General features: G+C 41.5%; 1 protein-coding gene across 6 annotated transcripts in view; it reads left to right on the top strand.

Moving 5' to 3' along the window:
- Positions 1-1,447: 1,447 nt before the first annotated feature.
- DAPK1 (death associated protein kinase 1) overlaps positions 1,448-13,686 on the top strand; it is a 122,085-nt gene continuing 109,846 nt past the window's right edge. Inside the window, exons 1-2 of one of the 6 annotated variants that reach the window (XM_048849916.2) lie at positions 1,448-1,578; positions 2,409-2,579. In XM_048849916.2, the coding sequence (XP_048705873.1) occupies positions 2,518-2,579 (62 nt within the window). In that variant the 5' untranslated portion in view covers positions 1,448-1,578; positions 2,409-2,517. Of the gene's footprint in view, positions 1,579-1,621; positions 1,797-1,910; positions 1,933-1,980; positions 2,150-2,408; positions 2,580-13,686 lie in introns of those variants that run through there. The other 5 variants (XM_048849911.2, XM_048849912.2, XM_048849914.2 and 2 more) reach the window with 5 other exon arrangements.

Here is a 13,686-nt window from a genome sequence, read left to right as displayed (position 1 = left end):
AATTTGACTCAAAAATTTCAGCCGTAGGTAAACTTCTTACCTGGCATGATGCCATGCCAATTTACTACTGAAAAACAGACACCAAAATTTCGAAAAAAGAAAACTTGGCAATGGTGAGTGCAAATAAGGGGACAATTGAGGAAAATCAAATATAATATGTGATGCCCTGAAAACCCAATTAAATATATTTCAGGGAAAAAATGCTAGTTACTACTGCATGATGGTCACATACTTTCAGACATCCAGACCTCACGGAGCCAAAATAATACTTACCCATCTTTGAAATTAGTGGATGCAGTAGAGGCATCGTAGGGTGCATACTGTGTGTTCCACTTTGTGCCAGATGCTGTATGATTTTTACTACTGATGCATTGGCTCTCAGCACACATTTAAGGCTGGATTGTGTATTTTGGATGCAGCCCTGCAGAAAAGGTGCTGTAGTCACACCACTTGTGCAGGTACAATTTACAAAGAGAGATTGTGCCTCAGAAACTGTAATCTCTTCTGTGGCTGCTCTTTTTGTGTATGGGGTGTGTGCGCTGATGTACAGCACAGATTGCCCTTAGTTGGGTGTACCAGCCCCATTCTGTGGGGTGGCGTGGGAGAGAGTCCTGCAGGGCTTTGCCTCATCACCATCTCCTTTGGGGTGATAACTTTTACAGAGACAACAGATGGTGAGCAATCCTTGTGGATGGGCTGCTGTTTTGACTAGCCATTGTATGGCCCATGCAAAAGGGGGGGGGGGACTAGGAGAAGAAGACTCCTTAGGTCCCCAATCTCTCACTGTGCCCACGCAAGGGCTGCTCATAACCTGGCTCTTAGGAAGGTCAACAAGTTGCCTGCCATCACGGGTCACTCCACAATGGGCAGTCCCAGACCACCCCGTGGGTCGGGTCGCAGGGTGAAATGCTTTGAGGACTAAGGGGGGAAAGGGGTTTCTGGGGTTGTGAGGAAGGCAGGTGGATCCGCGAGAGGTTTTCTCTTCCAGGGGGCCAGCGAAGGCAGGAGCCAGGGAGAACTTCTCTTTGGGGTTTCTGCACCTGCCCCCTAGAAGCTGATCCCGACGGGCAGCCCCGCCCCTGAATTAGAGGGGAGGGTTAACAGCCACCCCCGAGCACCGGGAGCCGGTTCTCGCTTCAACCGCCCCGAGATTTCACAGTCCTCTCCGGGGGTCCTTTCCGCTCCACAGTCCCACCCGTACCACATCCCAGCGGGCTCCGCCACAAGGAACCTGCTCGACCGTGCTGGTGCCTCCCCCGCGCCCGGCTCCCGCCCAGGGCTAAGCCTCCGGGAGTCAGGGCCCCAGAGCCGGCGCCTCCCGCACCTTGGCCGGGCACCTGTGAGCGAGCGGCGGTCCCACCCCACGGCCGGGGCAGGCCGCGGCCAGAAGGGGAGGAGAAGGCGGCGGAAGGGGGGCGGCGGCGGCGGCGGGTGGTTTCTCATTGGCCGCGCTGCGGAGCCCCGCTCCCCAGCCCTGCGCGGCTCCCTTGCGCGCTGCTCCAGCGAACGCCGGGCAGCGGGGAGGTTGGCGCCGCGTCCCAGTTCCTGCCTGCCGCGGCCGAGCCCCCGGCAGCTGCAGTGAGTGGCGCCGGGGGAGGGGAGCGGGCGGGTTCTCCCGGCGCTGCGGCCGCGTCCCCGTCCCCGTCCCCGTCCCCTCGCCCTGCCGCAGCACGATTGGGGTGGGAGGGGGGCTCCCCCCCCCGCGGGCAGCTCTGCCGGCAGGGGAAAGGCCGAGGCTCCTGCCGCTAGACGCAAGAGGCGTCGTCCCCCGTCTCCCCCCCGCGCCCGGGAATCAGGTGCGTTGGAGGCTCGCGGGGATGCCCGGAGTCCCTGCCGCCTGGGCGGGTTCGCCCCTCGCCTTTGCTAGCTTGGCGTGTATGGAGGCGCGGTAGCCCCGGCGGCTCCGCCTGGCAGCACGTCTTCGTTGGCCGGGTAACGGGGAGGAGGGGGGGGGTCACTGAGGAATGTGGCGTCCGTGCGGCGGGGAAGTGCCTGCCCGGGAGCGGCTGGGTGCCGCGGCGGGAGAAGGCGCCGGGGAGGAAGCCGCGGGGAGAAGCGGAGGCTCTGAGCCTAGAAGGCTGCCGGCCGCATTCCTGCTCCTGCCCATGTGTCCGCCGCAGAGCCGGGGCTTGGGAGGCGCGGTTCGCAGGTTTCCTTCTTCGGCTCCGCATTGGGGGAGTGCGGGAGTGCACGCGGGGCTTGGGCCCTTCTGCTCTGCTCTGCGCGGAGCAGAGCGAGGGATTCAGGGCCACACGCGCTTTGTGATTAATCCCTTAAATCCCCGTGGGGATTTCTGTGTAACCTTAGCTGGGAGATTTGCTACTGTCAGTCTGCGTGTGTGATGTGCACCACCCCACACAGCCCTCTTACAAACCCAGGCTCTCACCTACCTCTTCCCCTCTCTCCAGGGCGCACAGTAGTGCATGAAGTGTCATTGGGTACTACAGAGATGTGGTGATGAGCTGGAAGGAAAAAGTGCTGAAGTCGGCTGGGTTTTTCTGAAGGGTGACAGCTATCATGACTGTCTTCAGGCAGGAGAACCTGGATGATTACTATGAGACTGGAGAAGAACTCGGCAGGTACAGTAGGTCCTGAAAGATTGTACAGTGTGTTTGTGAATAGCTATCAAGCTGGCCAATAACCATCATAAATTGTGAAAGGAATCTAGTCATTAATATCCCTATTAATAGTATTATAATATTGGGGGGGGGGCTTTTGTGTGATGCTTGGGCAAAGCTTTTTAGCTATGTCTCTTAGGCTGTGAAAAAACATTGTGCCTTCTGCAGTGTAGTTAGGTCAGCCTAACCCCCTGTATAGACTTGACTAGATGAACAGAAGAATGTTTCCATTTACCTAGCTCGGGCTCTCGGAGAGGTGGTTTACCCACAATGACACAAAAAACCCTTCCATCAATGTGGGAAGTGTCTACACTATGGCGCTACAGTGGCACAGCTGCAGAGCCATAGGTGTGCCACTGTAGTGGCTGTAGGGTAGACATACCCTGAGTGTGAATACAGAAGAATGGGGTGATCATACAACACAGGTTAAGGGACTCCTAATGGTACTGGTAGTACTTCCATGTCATACAGAAATTCATTACTATGGACTGAAGCAAAATGTATTGACCTAGATCTAGAGAATGCATGCAGATTTAATTTCTTGTTCCTATACATAGTCATGTTGTCCCATCTTATTTTCTTTAAGATACCAGTGTGTTCTAGAAGGTATAATTCAAATAAGGATGTGACTTTAAACAATATATGTTGCTGTCTTAAATAATTCAAACTAATAGGAATTTAGAATTTGATAATTGCTAATTAATACCTTCTAACGTCATACTTATATGTCTAACAGTCTGCATGTATATGTATCCGAGATTTTAAATAGGGATCTGAAATAATTTTGTGTTGTGCTTTGATGTATGTTATTCAAACAGGTAACTTAAATTGCAATATATTGTTTGTATACAGAGAGAAATCCACTTTACATTTTAGAAGCTCTGTATATCTGTCATATGATCTTTAATTATTTTACTAAAACCAAAATGGTACTCCCCATATAAAGATATGGGAGAATCCATCTAATTTTTTAACTGTTCTCTGTTTAATGAAGATTCAAGGCATATGTGTTGAATTATTCTGTTCCAAGTGGGAAAAAAAAAGTCAGATCAAGAGACTTATAGTAGTTAAGAGCTGTAGGTTTTACACTGTCTATATAAAGCCTATTTGTTGAATGCTATTAAATGCACAACTTCTGCCACAGCTTTTTGATAGTAAGCCCAAACTGTTGGCTAGTGTTTGTAGTGTTCTTTGGCTTTTAAGAGCCTTCAGCTTAATGTTAAATGAAGTCAATTGTGTGTGGGATCTGTTTGTGTTTTGTCTTTTGTCTTTTGTGAACTGCAGGATTTTTTTTTTTAAAGTTTGTTGTTACTGGCCCAGTGAATCTGGAGTAAATATTGTATAATTTTAGTATCAAAATATTTGCAATTTAAATGTAAATTTTCCAAGGGGCATAACTTAACCTGGTTATGTCAATGTGAATACATATGTACTCTGTATACACAAACAAAAATGTTCACAGGTAGTGCTAACAAATTTTGAAAAGTATATTGAATCTCTTGCTTCAGGGTTTACGCCATCTCTAACTATTAGGGACCAGGATGAAACCTAATCTGTGAGGGAAATGATCCCACAGCTGCTTACTGGGGGATACCCCTTCCTCAGAAGCATCTAATGCTGGCTACTAGATTAGACCTTGAGTCTGATCCAGGCTGGCAATTCTCGTGTTCCTAACATTAGCCTTTTTCTTATTGATAATATGGCACTTCAGTAGAAAATATTTTTTTAAGTTTTGTGAGAATCTCGCTTTCCTTTTTTTTAAATAAGCTTTCAGCCCTCATGGTTGCAAATAAAAGCTTGCAAATGTGAAACCTAAAGGCTCAAAAACCGGAAGGCAAATAGGAAGGACCCCATTTTTATTATTTTTAAACCAATATGTTTGGGGCGTGACTCATAGTTTTTTAGCACTGGGGGTTGGCAGTGCTGGAGGCTGTAGTCTTGCAAAGCCACGCTGTTTCTCCCCTTACTTAGAGATAGTGTGTGTGTGGCAGTCACAAATAAGGTAGGTGAATGAATGCACTGATTTTAATAGTTCAGTGGAATATGGTGTGCTTATTTATAGGCATCGAACACCTTTTGAGAAGGCACTGTACAGGTGCCCTCAGGCTCATTGAATGAGTTTCAAATTAAGGACTCTTTCAGTGTTCTATTTTTAGTTGTAAAATACTTTGATTCTTCCTTTTTATCATATAGTTATTGTCAGAAGTATTACAAAATAAAAATTTGTTACTATTTTAATGAGGAAGATCCATTAAAAATGTATTGCTAAATGCACTGCAGAAGTTAAACCTCCTTTATTAGTTTCAATTTAAAACCATCTTGGCTTGTCATAAAATCCAGAGATGTTTTAAGCTAATGTAAGGAATAGCAATATGCCCTGGCTGAAGAAACACTTCTTAGTTTGTTTACTACTGACCACAGTGCCTTTACCCAAGAATAGTAAACTTTGCTTCATCATCCTACTGGTGTATTTTTATTCTGGGGGGTGGGAAATGCAAATAAAGGACCACAGAAGTATTGATACTATGGGATCTCCTTTTTATTGTCTCAGCTGTACATGATTTATTCCTGTGCGTGTTGGCTAATCTGTCATTATCCTAAGCATGTGTGTATCTGTAGAACAATCTTGGGAGATGTCCAGATCAAATATTATTTTTATCAGAAATGTCTATTCAAAAAACTGTGCTCTCAATTGTTGCAAATGTTTCATTACATATACAAACGTTTTTTCTCTAATACAAATTTAAGCTTGCTTATGACATCTGTATAAGGAATAAACAACATAGTAATCAATCGTCTAACCACAAAATTTCATAATGCTGATGCAGATTCAGTTCTAGCCAGGATGCCGATTATTGTGAAAGAGCAACAAATTTACTGAAGCTTTTCTCTTCATTTAAATTCTGCCTGAAGTTGCAAGCTGTGTGACCATGCATTTTAAATACTCTTCTGTAGTGTCTCTACTTTTATTCAGTTCCAATGCTTTTGTTGGTGTATGAGTTTGCCGAATTATTGCGTGCTTACTATGAGATTATTTTTTTAGTACTGCTGATCAAACTTTAATATTCCAACTTAATGGACTTATCAAAATGTGTTTGCCTCCATAAAGATAGTCTTGTCTTTGCTGATGGAAGTTGTTTCAATACCGGAGGTATTGCTTAATTAATTATAGTGACAACTTACCAAAGCAAGAGTACAGTTATAGCTACATCCCTGTTTACCTAAGTTGGGTGTGATTTGGTCCATTGTCCTATAATGACTTTTTCTGCAGCTTGTTTTTATTATTTTTGTGAAATCCCCAAAAAAGCTACACTGTTTGCACTACAGCTTATGTTGGCATACTTTATGTCACTCAGGGGTGAATAAACCACGTGCGCCCCCACCCGAGCGACATAAATTACACCAACATAAGCACCAGTGTGGACAGCGCTATGTCAGTGGAAGAGCTTCTCCTCAGATATTTACTGCCTCTCTGAGGTGGTTTTATTACGTTAGTGGGAGAGCTCTCTCCCGTCATTATAGAGCATCTTCACCACATGCACTCTTCAGCGCTGTATGTGTAGACAAGCCCTTAGATTGTTACAATGTCACTTCTTTTTCTAGATTAGAGAGAGAAAATGCATTGGTATTGCAATATGTTAAAAAAAAACCTGACAAAATAACTTAAATAAAATTTATTTCATAAGACTTCATAGTTGTCAGACATGAATTTATGAATACTCCTTGTGCATGAAGGCTTTTTTATCCCAATCATTTTTAAAATAAAACAAATATTTTTTAAAAGTAGTAGGAATAAAGTTATAAAGTGACAGGTGCCTAATAAGCATCTACTAGGAAATGGGCCCACCCGTGAGGTAAATAAAAATATACTTTTAAATAAGGTAACTGCCTTGTGTTACACTTAGGGGAAAAAAGACTGGAGAAAAACAGTGTAACTGCCTTGTGTTACACTGTTTTTCTCTGGTCTTTTTCCCCCTATGTGTATCATTCTAATAATTAATATACAAACCAAAAATTCTTGTCTCGTCAGAAAAAAGAAATACTTTAGATTTAAAACTCCCAAGAAGGTATGGGTGTGATTCAGATATGTGCTGAGTGTCTGCCCGTCTCATTGATGTCAGTTAGAGTTGTCTGTGCTTGGTGTAGCTGAAAATTAGGCTATATGTGCTCATTGGTTCGTGAAATGAGGAGGAATCGCCACTGACAGTTGCTATTTTTAATTTACCCAAGGCGGCTGATAAACTTCACTATAGTCACTGATGAATTCTCTATATCCTTATCTTCAGTCTGCTACATGATGAAAGAGAGAACAAGTAGTTGTCTGTTTATCATGGTGTTTTGTTTGCACATCTGGACCTTGTCTAAACTAGAACTTACTTCAGTATAACCATACCCCTGTGTGAATAATCCACACCCCTGAGCGATGTAAATTATACCAAGCTAAGCGATGGTGTAGACAGTACTCTCCCACCAACATAGCTACCGCCTCTCGTGTAGTAATTAAGCCGACGGCTTAGAGCGTCTTAGCCAGAAGTGCGACAATGGCGCAGCTGCATCAGTGCAGTGTGCCACTGTAGCACTATTAGTGTAGAAGTAGCCTAAGAAGACGCTATTTTATCTCTTTGTATTCAGTAGTGTGAGTAAATAGTCTGGAGACAGTGTGAAAACAAATTTTTGCTGTGATGTTAGTCTGCCTGTTGCAAGTAGGCAAATATCTCCTTAAGTGATACATGCTTTGTGCAAATCTTTAAAAGTATTCCACTCTTAAAAATGCAGAGAATGTCCATCTCCTGAGTATCAGCTTATAGTAACTATATTGCATTCTCTTATTAGGAACATGGTGAAAGGATATTTGAACAGATTAAGCTTTGCTAGCAAATAGAGTTTGACCTTCAGTGTTGGTTTTGAGAATTGGAAACTTAAACTCTTAACAGGTTGATGTACTGAAACCATGCAATGTCACTTCTTTTCCCTCTAGAAATTTGTAACATCTGATACTCCTTTGAGATATTTGCTTCTTCCATGTCAGGCTTATCTTAATTGCATAGTAATGGTACTAGCTCAAAATTGTTGTGCCAGAGGGATTTTTTTTTAATATGTAGTTATAATGTAATTGTGATCTAGATTAAAAAGCAGTTCGAAAAAACACTGTTAATTTAGACATAAAAAGGACAAATGTGAGAGATGATGTGTCAGAAATGTGAGAGATAACATTACATATAAAGTCTTAAATTTTTAGCTATGAGAAATTACCCTTCGGAGTTCTCCTGCGGTGTAATCTCTTTGTAGCCACTCTCTGGTTACGTATTAAAAGTGATACAGAAGTATGTACCAACCTTAAAAATTTCTGTGTAGCCAAAATGGTTAAATTCAGAAGTCACAGAATATGTCTATATGTGCAAGTAATAGGGAAAAATGTCTTGTAAGCATATTAGTAGTACTTACATAACCTAAGCATCAGTAGCATGCTCTGTTTCTGTAGGATAATTCTTGTAGTAATACAACTCTGTCTGCTAGTACTGTTGTATTGCCATAAATTGAATGATATCTGGGAATGCTAAAAGTCTATAAATACTTTAGCAATGAAGTAGGTGTTAATTATAGTAAGAGGTTTTAGCTTTTCTTTAGTGAGTTTGGAGATTCTAAACTCAAGTTACAACCTAGAACTTTTCAGATGTTTTGTATACAAATACTGTTCACATAATCAGTCTTCTGAGGTGTCATCACTCAGAAGAAATGTTAAACTGCTCTATGTTGTGCCCATCTTTTGTGGCTGAGCAAGTGAAACACTCGCTCCTCCTGCCATCGATTGGACCCTGTAGTTTTGTGAGTGGGAGTGGGGAGGAAATCTCTGTATAATCTTGAAAGCATGGTGGCAAGGCAAAAGGGAATGGAAAAGAGTCCTTTGTGTGTTTCCTTCCCCATCCCTCTGAGCTGTGTCTTGAAATGCGGTCTTCAAAAGTGAATAATAAACTGTGTAGTGGATGTGAGCTGTTGATGTCTGAATGGGACTGTCAAAGTGGTACCACTGGTTGATAATCTGTTGCCTTATAAAATGTGTTGATGTGTAGCTATGTGAAAGGCACAAGAGGTACAGATTGTTTTCAGAAATAAACTAAACAGCACCACCAAGCAATTATTTCTCAAAGAAAAAAAATCTGCTTTATTGGTTTATGATGCAGTGTAATTAAAACTACAGCAGCCTACTGCTTATTCTACCCCTTAATTTTAAATATGTGAACTTTTTTAAATTTAAACTTTTCAGGAAGTGGATAACAATGTCTTTTGAATTATTTTTCTTGGTTTGGCTCCATGAAGTACAATCAGTGCAGGAACTGGTGTGTTAGTAATGCACTGGCACTTTCATTAATTTGTATTTTTAAGGATCCATATCTCTTCTTGCAGATGCTCAAGGATGTAATTTCTTTTGCTTATACAGCACATACTGAACAGATTTTTTTTCTGGCTTGGTTAGGCATCCAAGCAAGCTTGCAAAAACTGTGTATGCTATCAGGGCGGGATGTGAATTCAGGCAGTTCTTCTCTTATGGGGGAAGGAGAAACTGGAAATAGTTACACGGAAACTCTCTCAAATTGCAATCAGGATTAGATTATGGGTTTGCCATATGGTGCAATATGTTAGCTTTTTACTTAACCAACGCCTGTTTATAAGTGAGGGAGGGCTAAGAAGAGGGCGGCAGAAGAAATATAAATATTAGTCTTAAGGCCAGTCGTGTTCTTTGCTTATCTTCACTGTGCATGTAGATCCATTGATTTCCCTCGGGCTATTTATGTGAATAAGGCTAACAGAATTTAGTCCTTGCAGTGCAGGTTTTGTTGCTTGCTAGAACCTGCAGCCTCGCCCTGCATCCCACCACCAATAGGAACTCCATGGGAGGGAGGAGGATGCTATTCTTCAGCAGAGAGAGCCTACAGTCCCATCGCAGCCAGATGGACTGGCTTTGTTTTTGTCTTGTTGGCTGGTTGAATTAACTTGTTACCTGTGTATGGTTGTTTTTTTGTTTTTGTGTGGTTTTTTCCCCCTTCTTCCCCCCCCCCCCCCCTCTGTTGGTCAAAATTATGTGGTTGAACCTAATTAATTGTTAGGGTGCCTAGAGTTCTTGTGTGGATGTTTATTGTTTAAATCTAAATAAATATTTTCTCAAGTGTGGTAAACATGGTTCAAACATGTAGGAAGGTGCAGTCCTTACCCTGAAGATCTTACAGTCTAAAGGCTAGGACCTGAAACGCTTAAGCCTGTGGGTAATATGACTTGTGTAGAGGCACTGAACTCAATGAAAAACGGTTTGCATGAGAAAGGTCTTAGAAGGAAAATGTTTGCTTCAGGCAATAGTATTCAATTTGCAAGAGCAACAAGAATTGATAATTTAGCCTTTAACTAAAAAATATACTGTAAATGACAGGATAAAACCCAGTTCTTAAATTCAGCACTGTCCTTGCTTTCATTTAATCAGTGCATAAGGTCTGGTTGTATACCTTCCCTGCTTAAACAAATAGGGTTTGTGACACAGGGATAGTTTCTTTTAAGGAACTTAATTTTGCCATTACCTCAATAGGATAATATCCCATTCTGTTTTGACGTCAGTTACAGCCATGTTATTTCACCCAATTTAGTGAAGTTATTGTGTCTGACTTTATACTGACTTCTTCTTTGGAGAGGAGTTCTTGGTTTTTGTTTTTTTTTCCCTAATTGCTATGGTGATGGATTCTAATACCAGATCTTAAGAGTGAAACAATTTTTTTGTTTAATAACTATTTTAATGCTTGTCAAAAGAACTTAATTGGAGCATCATGACACCTGCTGGAGGCCCAGGGATGTGTGGCTGCTAAATCACCACTGCACCATATCCCCGCCTCACTTTTTTTTTTTTTTCACAAGCACACAAAGAGTGGACATGTTGGAATGGGGGTTAATACTGCTTCTTGGAGCCTTAACTCCCATAGTATGGCAGTATATTTCTGGACATGTCTTGCATTTCATTTCTTTCTGGGAGTTAGGCCATCCATACAGATTTGTTATGGGGATGGAATGGAGCTTCCTGCAGGCTCCCAGGAACGAGAGAGCATACCAAGGGAAGACAACTCTCTCTCTTGCTGCTTTCTGGGTTTTTCTCTGCTGTTCTTCCGTGTTTCTCTCCATTCATCACAGCAGATGGATGTACAGGGAGCTGGATCATTATATTTCTGTATGCATGTAGTGCACTAGTTGTTGTTGTGATAAGAGTAGCCAAACCATTTCCAGAACAGCATGTATAAAGATGCTTTTCTTCCTCCTCATTCCTGTCCCTTTAGAAGTATAGTATTCACATTGTTTTCCGTGCCAAGGATGAGTAAGTTGGTGTTACCTCATGGCCAAAGCTACCATGTCTGCCTGCTGTCCTAAGTAAATTGTGTGAATGTTTTGGTGGTTGTGGCCAATTAGAGACCATATAAAAGAAATGCTCTGAAATGACAGATAAAATCTGAGTGTGGGGTTAGCTCTGAGTACTCAGAGCCATGACTGAACAGTCTGAGTATGTTTTCCGGGTCAAAGCAGCTGGAGAATAGCTAGACGAGGATTCCTTCATATGGGGATTGGGGAGTAATTAAGGATAAACAAAAAAAAATCCCAAACTGGTCATATTCATCTGTCAGTGAGCATTCTGTAGATAAACACCTGATGAGTGGAACAGCCAGACAATTAGTTGGCTGTAATTAACAATAATTCCCTGTAATAAGTTATGCAGGGAAGTTGCTAATATAGCAGGCATTCAGTGTGGGATTTGTGACAAATTGACTATGCTTTGTTTGCAATTTTATTTTATATTCCATGAAGGTGATTTGTTTAAACCAAGAACAAAATATCTCTGAGAGCAAAACATTTCCTGTTTCTTGCAGTGGGTTTTTTTTATGGGCCATTGTATTGTAAAATGTGTTGGTTGGTCAATTTGTTCTTGCATTTAGCATCTTAACTCAGTGTTTGGAAAAAATACACTTACCCACTGATTATTTAGCAAGAGAGAAGTTTTCCATGGAGGAAAAAATGGGCCCAAGCCATCATTTTCTGCTCAGTATAAAAAACTTTTACTATGGATCATAGTTTTCACTGCTGTCCCACAGGGTTGTGAATATTAGCTATGTCTTGGTAGTTCTGCAAGTAGTGCAAAACTACCTCATCCATTTCGCTCTGCTGCTGTTTGGGAAAGCTATGAGCAGTAAGCACACAAACCCCTGCACACCTATCTTTCACATCCACCTCTGGCTGGTGGGTCTAGTCCTCCTGGCTAATAAGTGACTGGTAAATTATTCAAGCTCATAAATATTCATTCATTTTCCAGAGTTACTGAAGACTGACATAAAAATTTCTTAGAGAGTAATCTTAGAGACTCATCTAACCAAATTATTGCAGCTTTCAATGGTGTCTCTTGACAGCATTAATGTGCAACAGAAATAAAATTAAAACCTGGTATAAATTGCACGTGTGTTCTTGCTGTCGATCCCCATGAAATGTGGAAACCCCAAAAGTGCTGTATAATCCCATCACGTATATTTATTACCATCCAACCAACCGGTAGATCCCAAGCTATCTATCTTTTTTAAAGGTTGGGGGGCGGTGTGATTTGGAGGGGGTGGAATAAGAGAAAAGCTGCTCATTGTCCTGAAGTAGTGGGCAGTGCGAGAGTTATATAATAAGTGACCTGGTGCCCTAAATAGAATCCGCCGCCACAGGTCATGGATCAAACAGCCATTCCAAAACCGATCCACTTCTGGACCCATTGTTATAAAAGTGACTTTTTGAGGGAGATTCTTCAAGTACTCTTTCTTCATGAAGTTAAAGACAACAATACTTACTGTGCCATTGCTTCCCTTTTCCAAAAACAAAACATCTTAAAAAGGGTGTAACAGATCTTCACCACAAGTTCCTGGTTGTGCCACTGTCTTCTGTTTTGAGTCAGATATGCTTCATGTGCATTCCCCCCCCCATTTGTTCCCCCCCGTTTTTGTTAACATGAAGGGTAATTTCTTTAAAATATGATATATAATACAGAATACACACTTACTAGACGGATGTGAACAAAGCACTCATTGAATAACAGTGCAAAGATTAAGGTTCAAATATGCCACCTTATCTTTCTCTTTGCATGGTACATTGCTTTCTTTTATTATGTGATGCTGTACTATAGCCTTGATCCTGTGCGCGCGTGCACACACACACTTCATTTTACTACTTCGAGTAGTAGTAATAATAGTACCTAGCTGTTACATAGAGCTTTTAGTTTTGGGACTATTCATGGTAGTAAAATGGAGCATGTGTGTAAGTGTTTGCAGATTTGGGGCCCATTTCCCTAATGTACATTTTTTTTCTACACCCACAACTTTGTAAGAATGACAAATATTACATACGTACATTAAATTCATTATCAGAATGTTATCTAGAAGACAGAACTTATCATACAAGGTTATAATACAGCATGTATTGCTTTTTAAATTTTTTATCACATATTTACTAAGGACCAGATTGAAAGCTCTTTGAAATTAATGGAACAGCTAAGCAGGATGTTTTCTCTTTTTTTACACCAAGATGGTACATCTCTTAAAGACAACATATGGTACCTCAATATGTTAGAAACGTTCTTCGGGGAATAACTATGTATGTTAACAGTGGAGGTAGTCTGATATTTCATGTTATTTTTTGTTGTATGTGTATACCTTATTTCTGTTTCATGTGAGCTATGCCGGAACTGTATTAATAAAGTTTAAACATTACTCTTACCAATTATTGGATGTATTTACTTTACAGTATTTATTTTTAACTGAACAAGTTAAACCTCTTAAATTGCTTTTTTCAATATACTGACATGTAGCTTTTGGACAGTTTTAATTGCATTGCATTATAATAACCTTATTGCAAAATAGTGGGAGTGAAAGTGGACCTGATGATAGTTATGTAAATTACTGAAACAGTTCACTTATGCAACAGTGTATCTTTAAACTGGATATGAAAGCTGTACATGAAGAAAGAGTTGAAAACCACCGGGCTAAGTTATTTTCCCTCATGAGTTGCTACA

Source organism: Caretta caretta, chromosome 5 (genome assembly GCF_965140235.1).
Source record: "Caretta caretta isolate rCarCar2 chromosome 5, rCarCar1.hap1, whole genome shotgun sequence".
In the NCBI taxonomy this organism is placed as follows: Eukaryota; Metazoa; Chordata; order Testudines; family Cheloniidae; genus Caretta; species Caretta caretta.
Note: the sequence above shows the minus strand (reverse complement) of the source record. Positions and strands in the feature narration are given on the sequence as shown.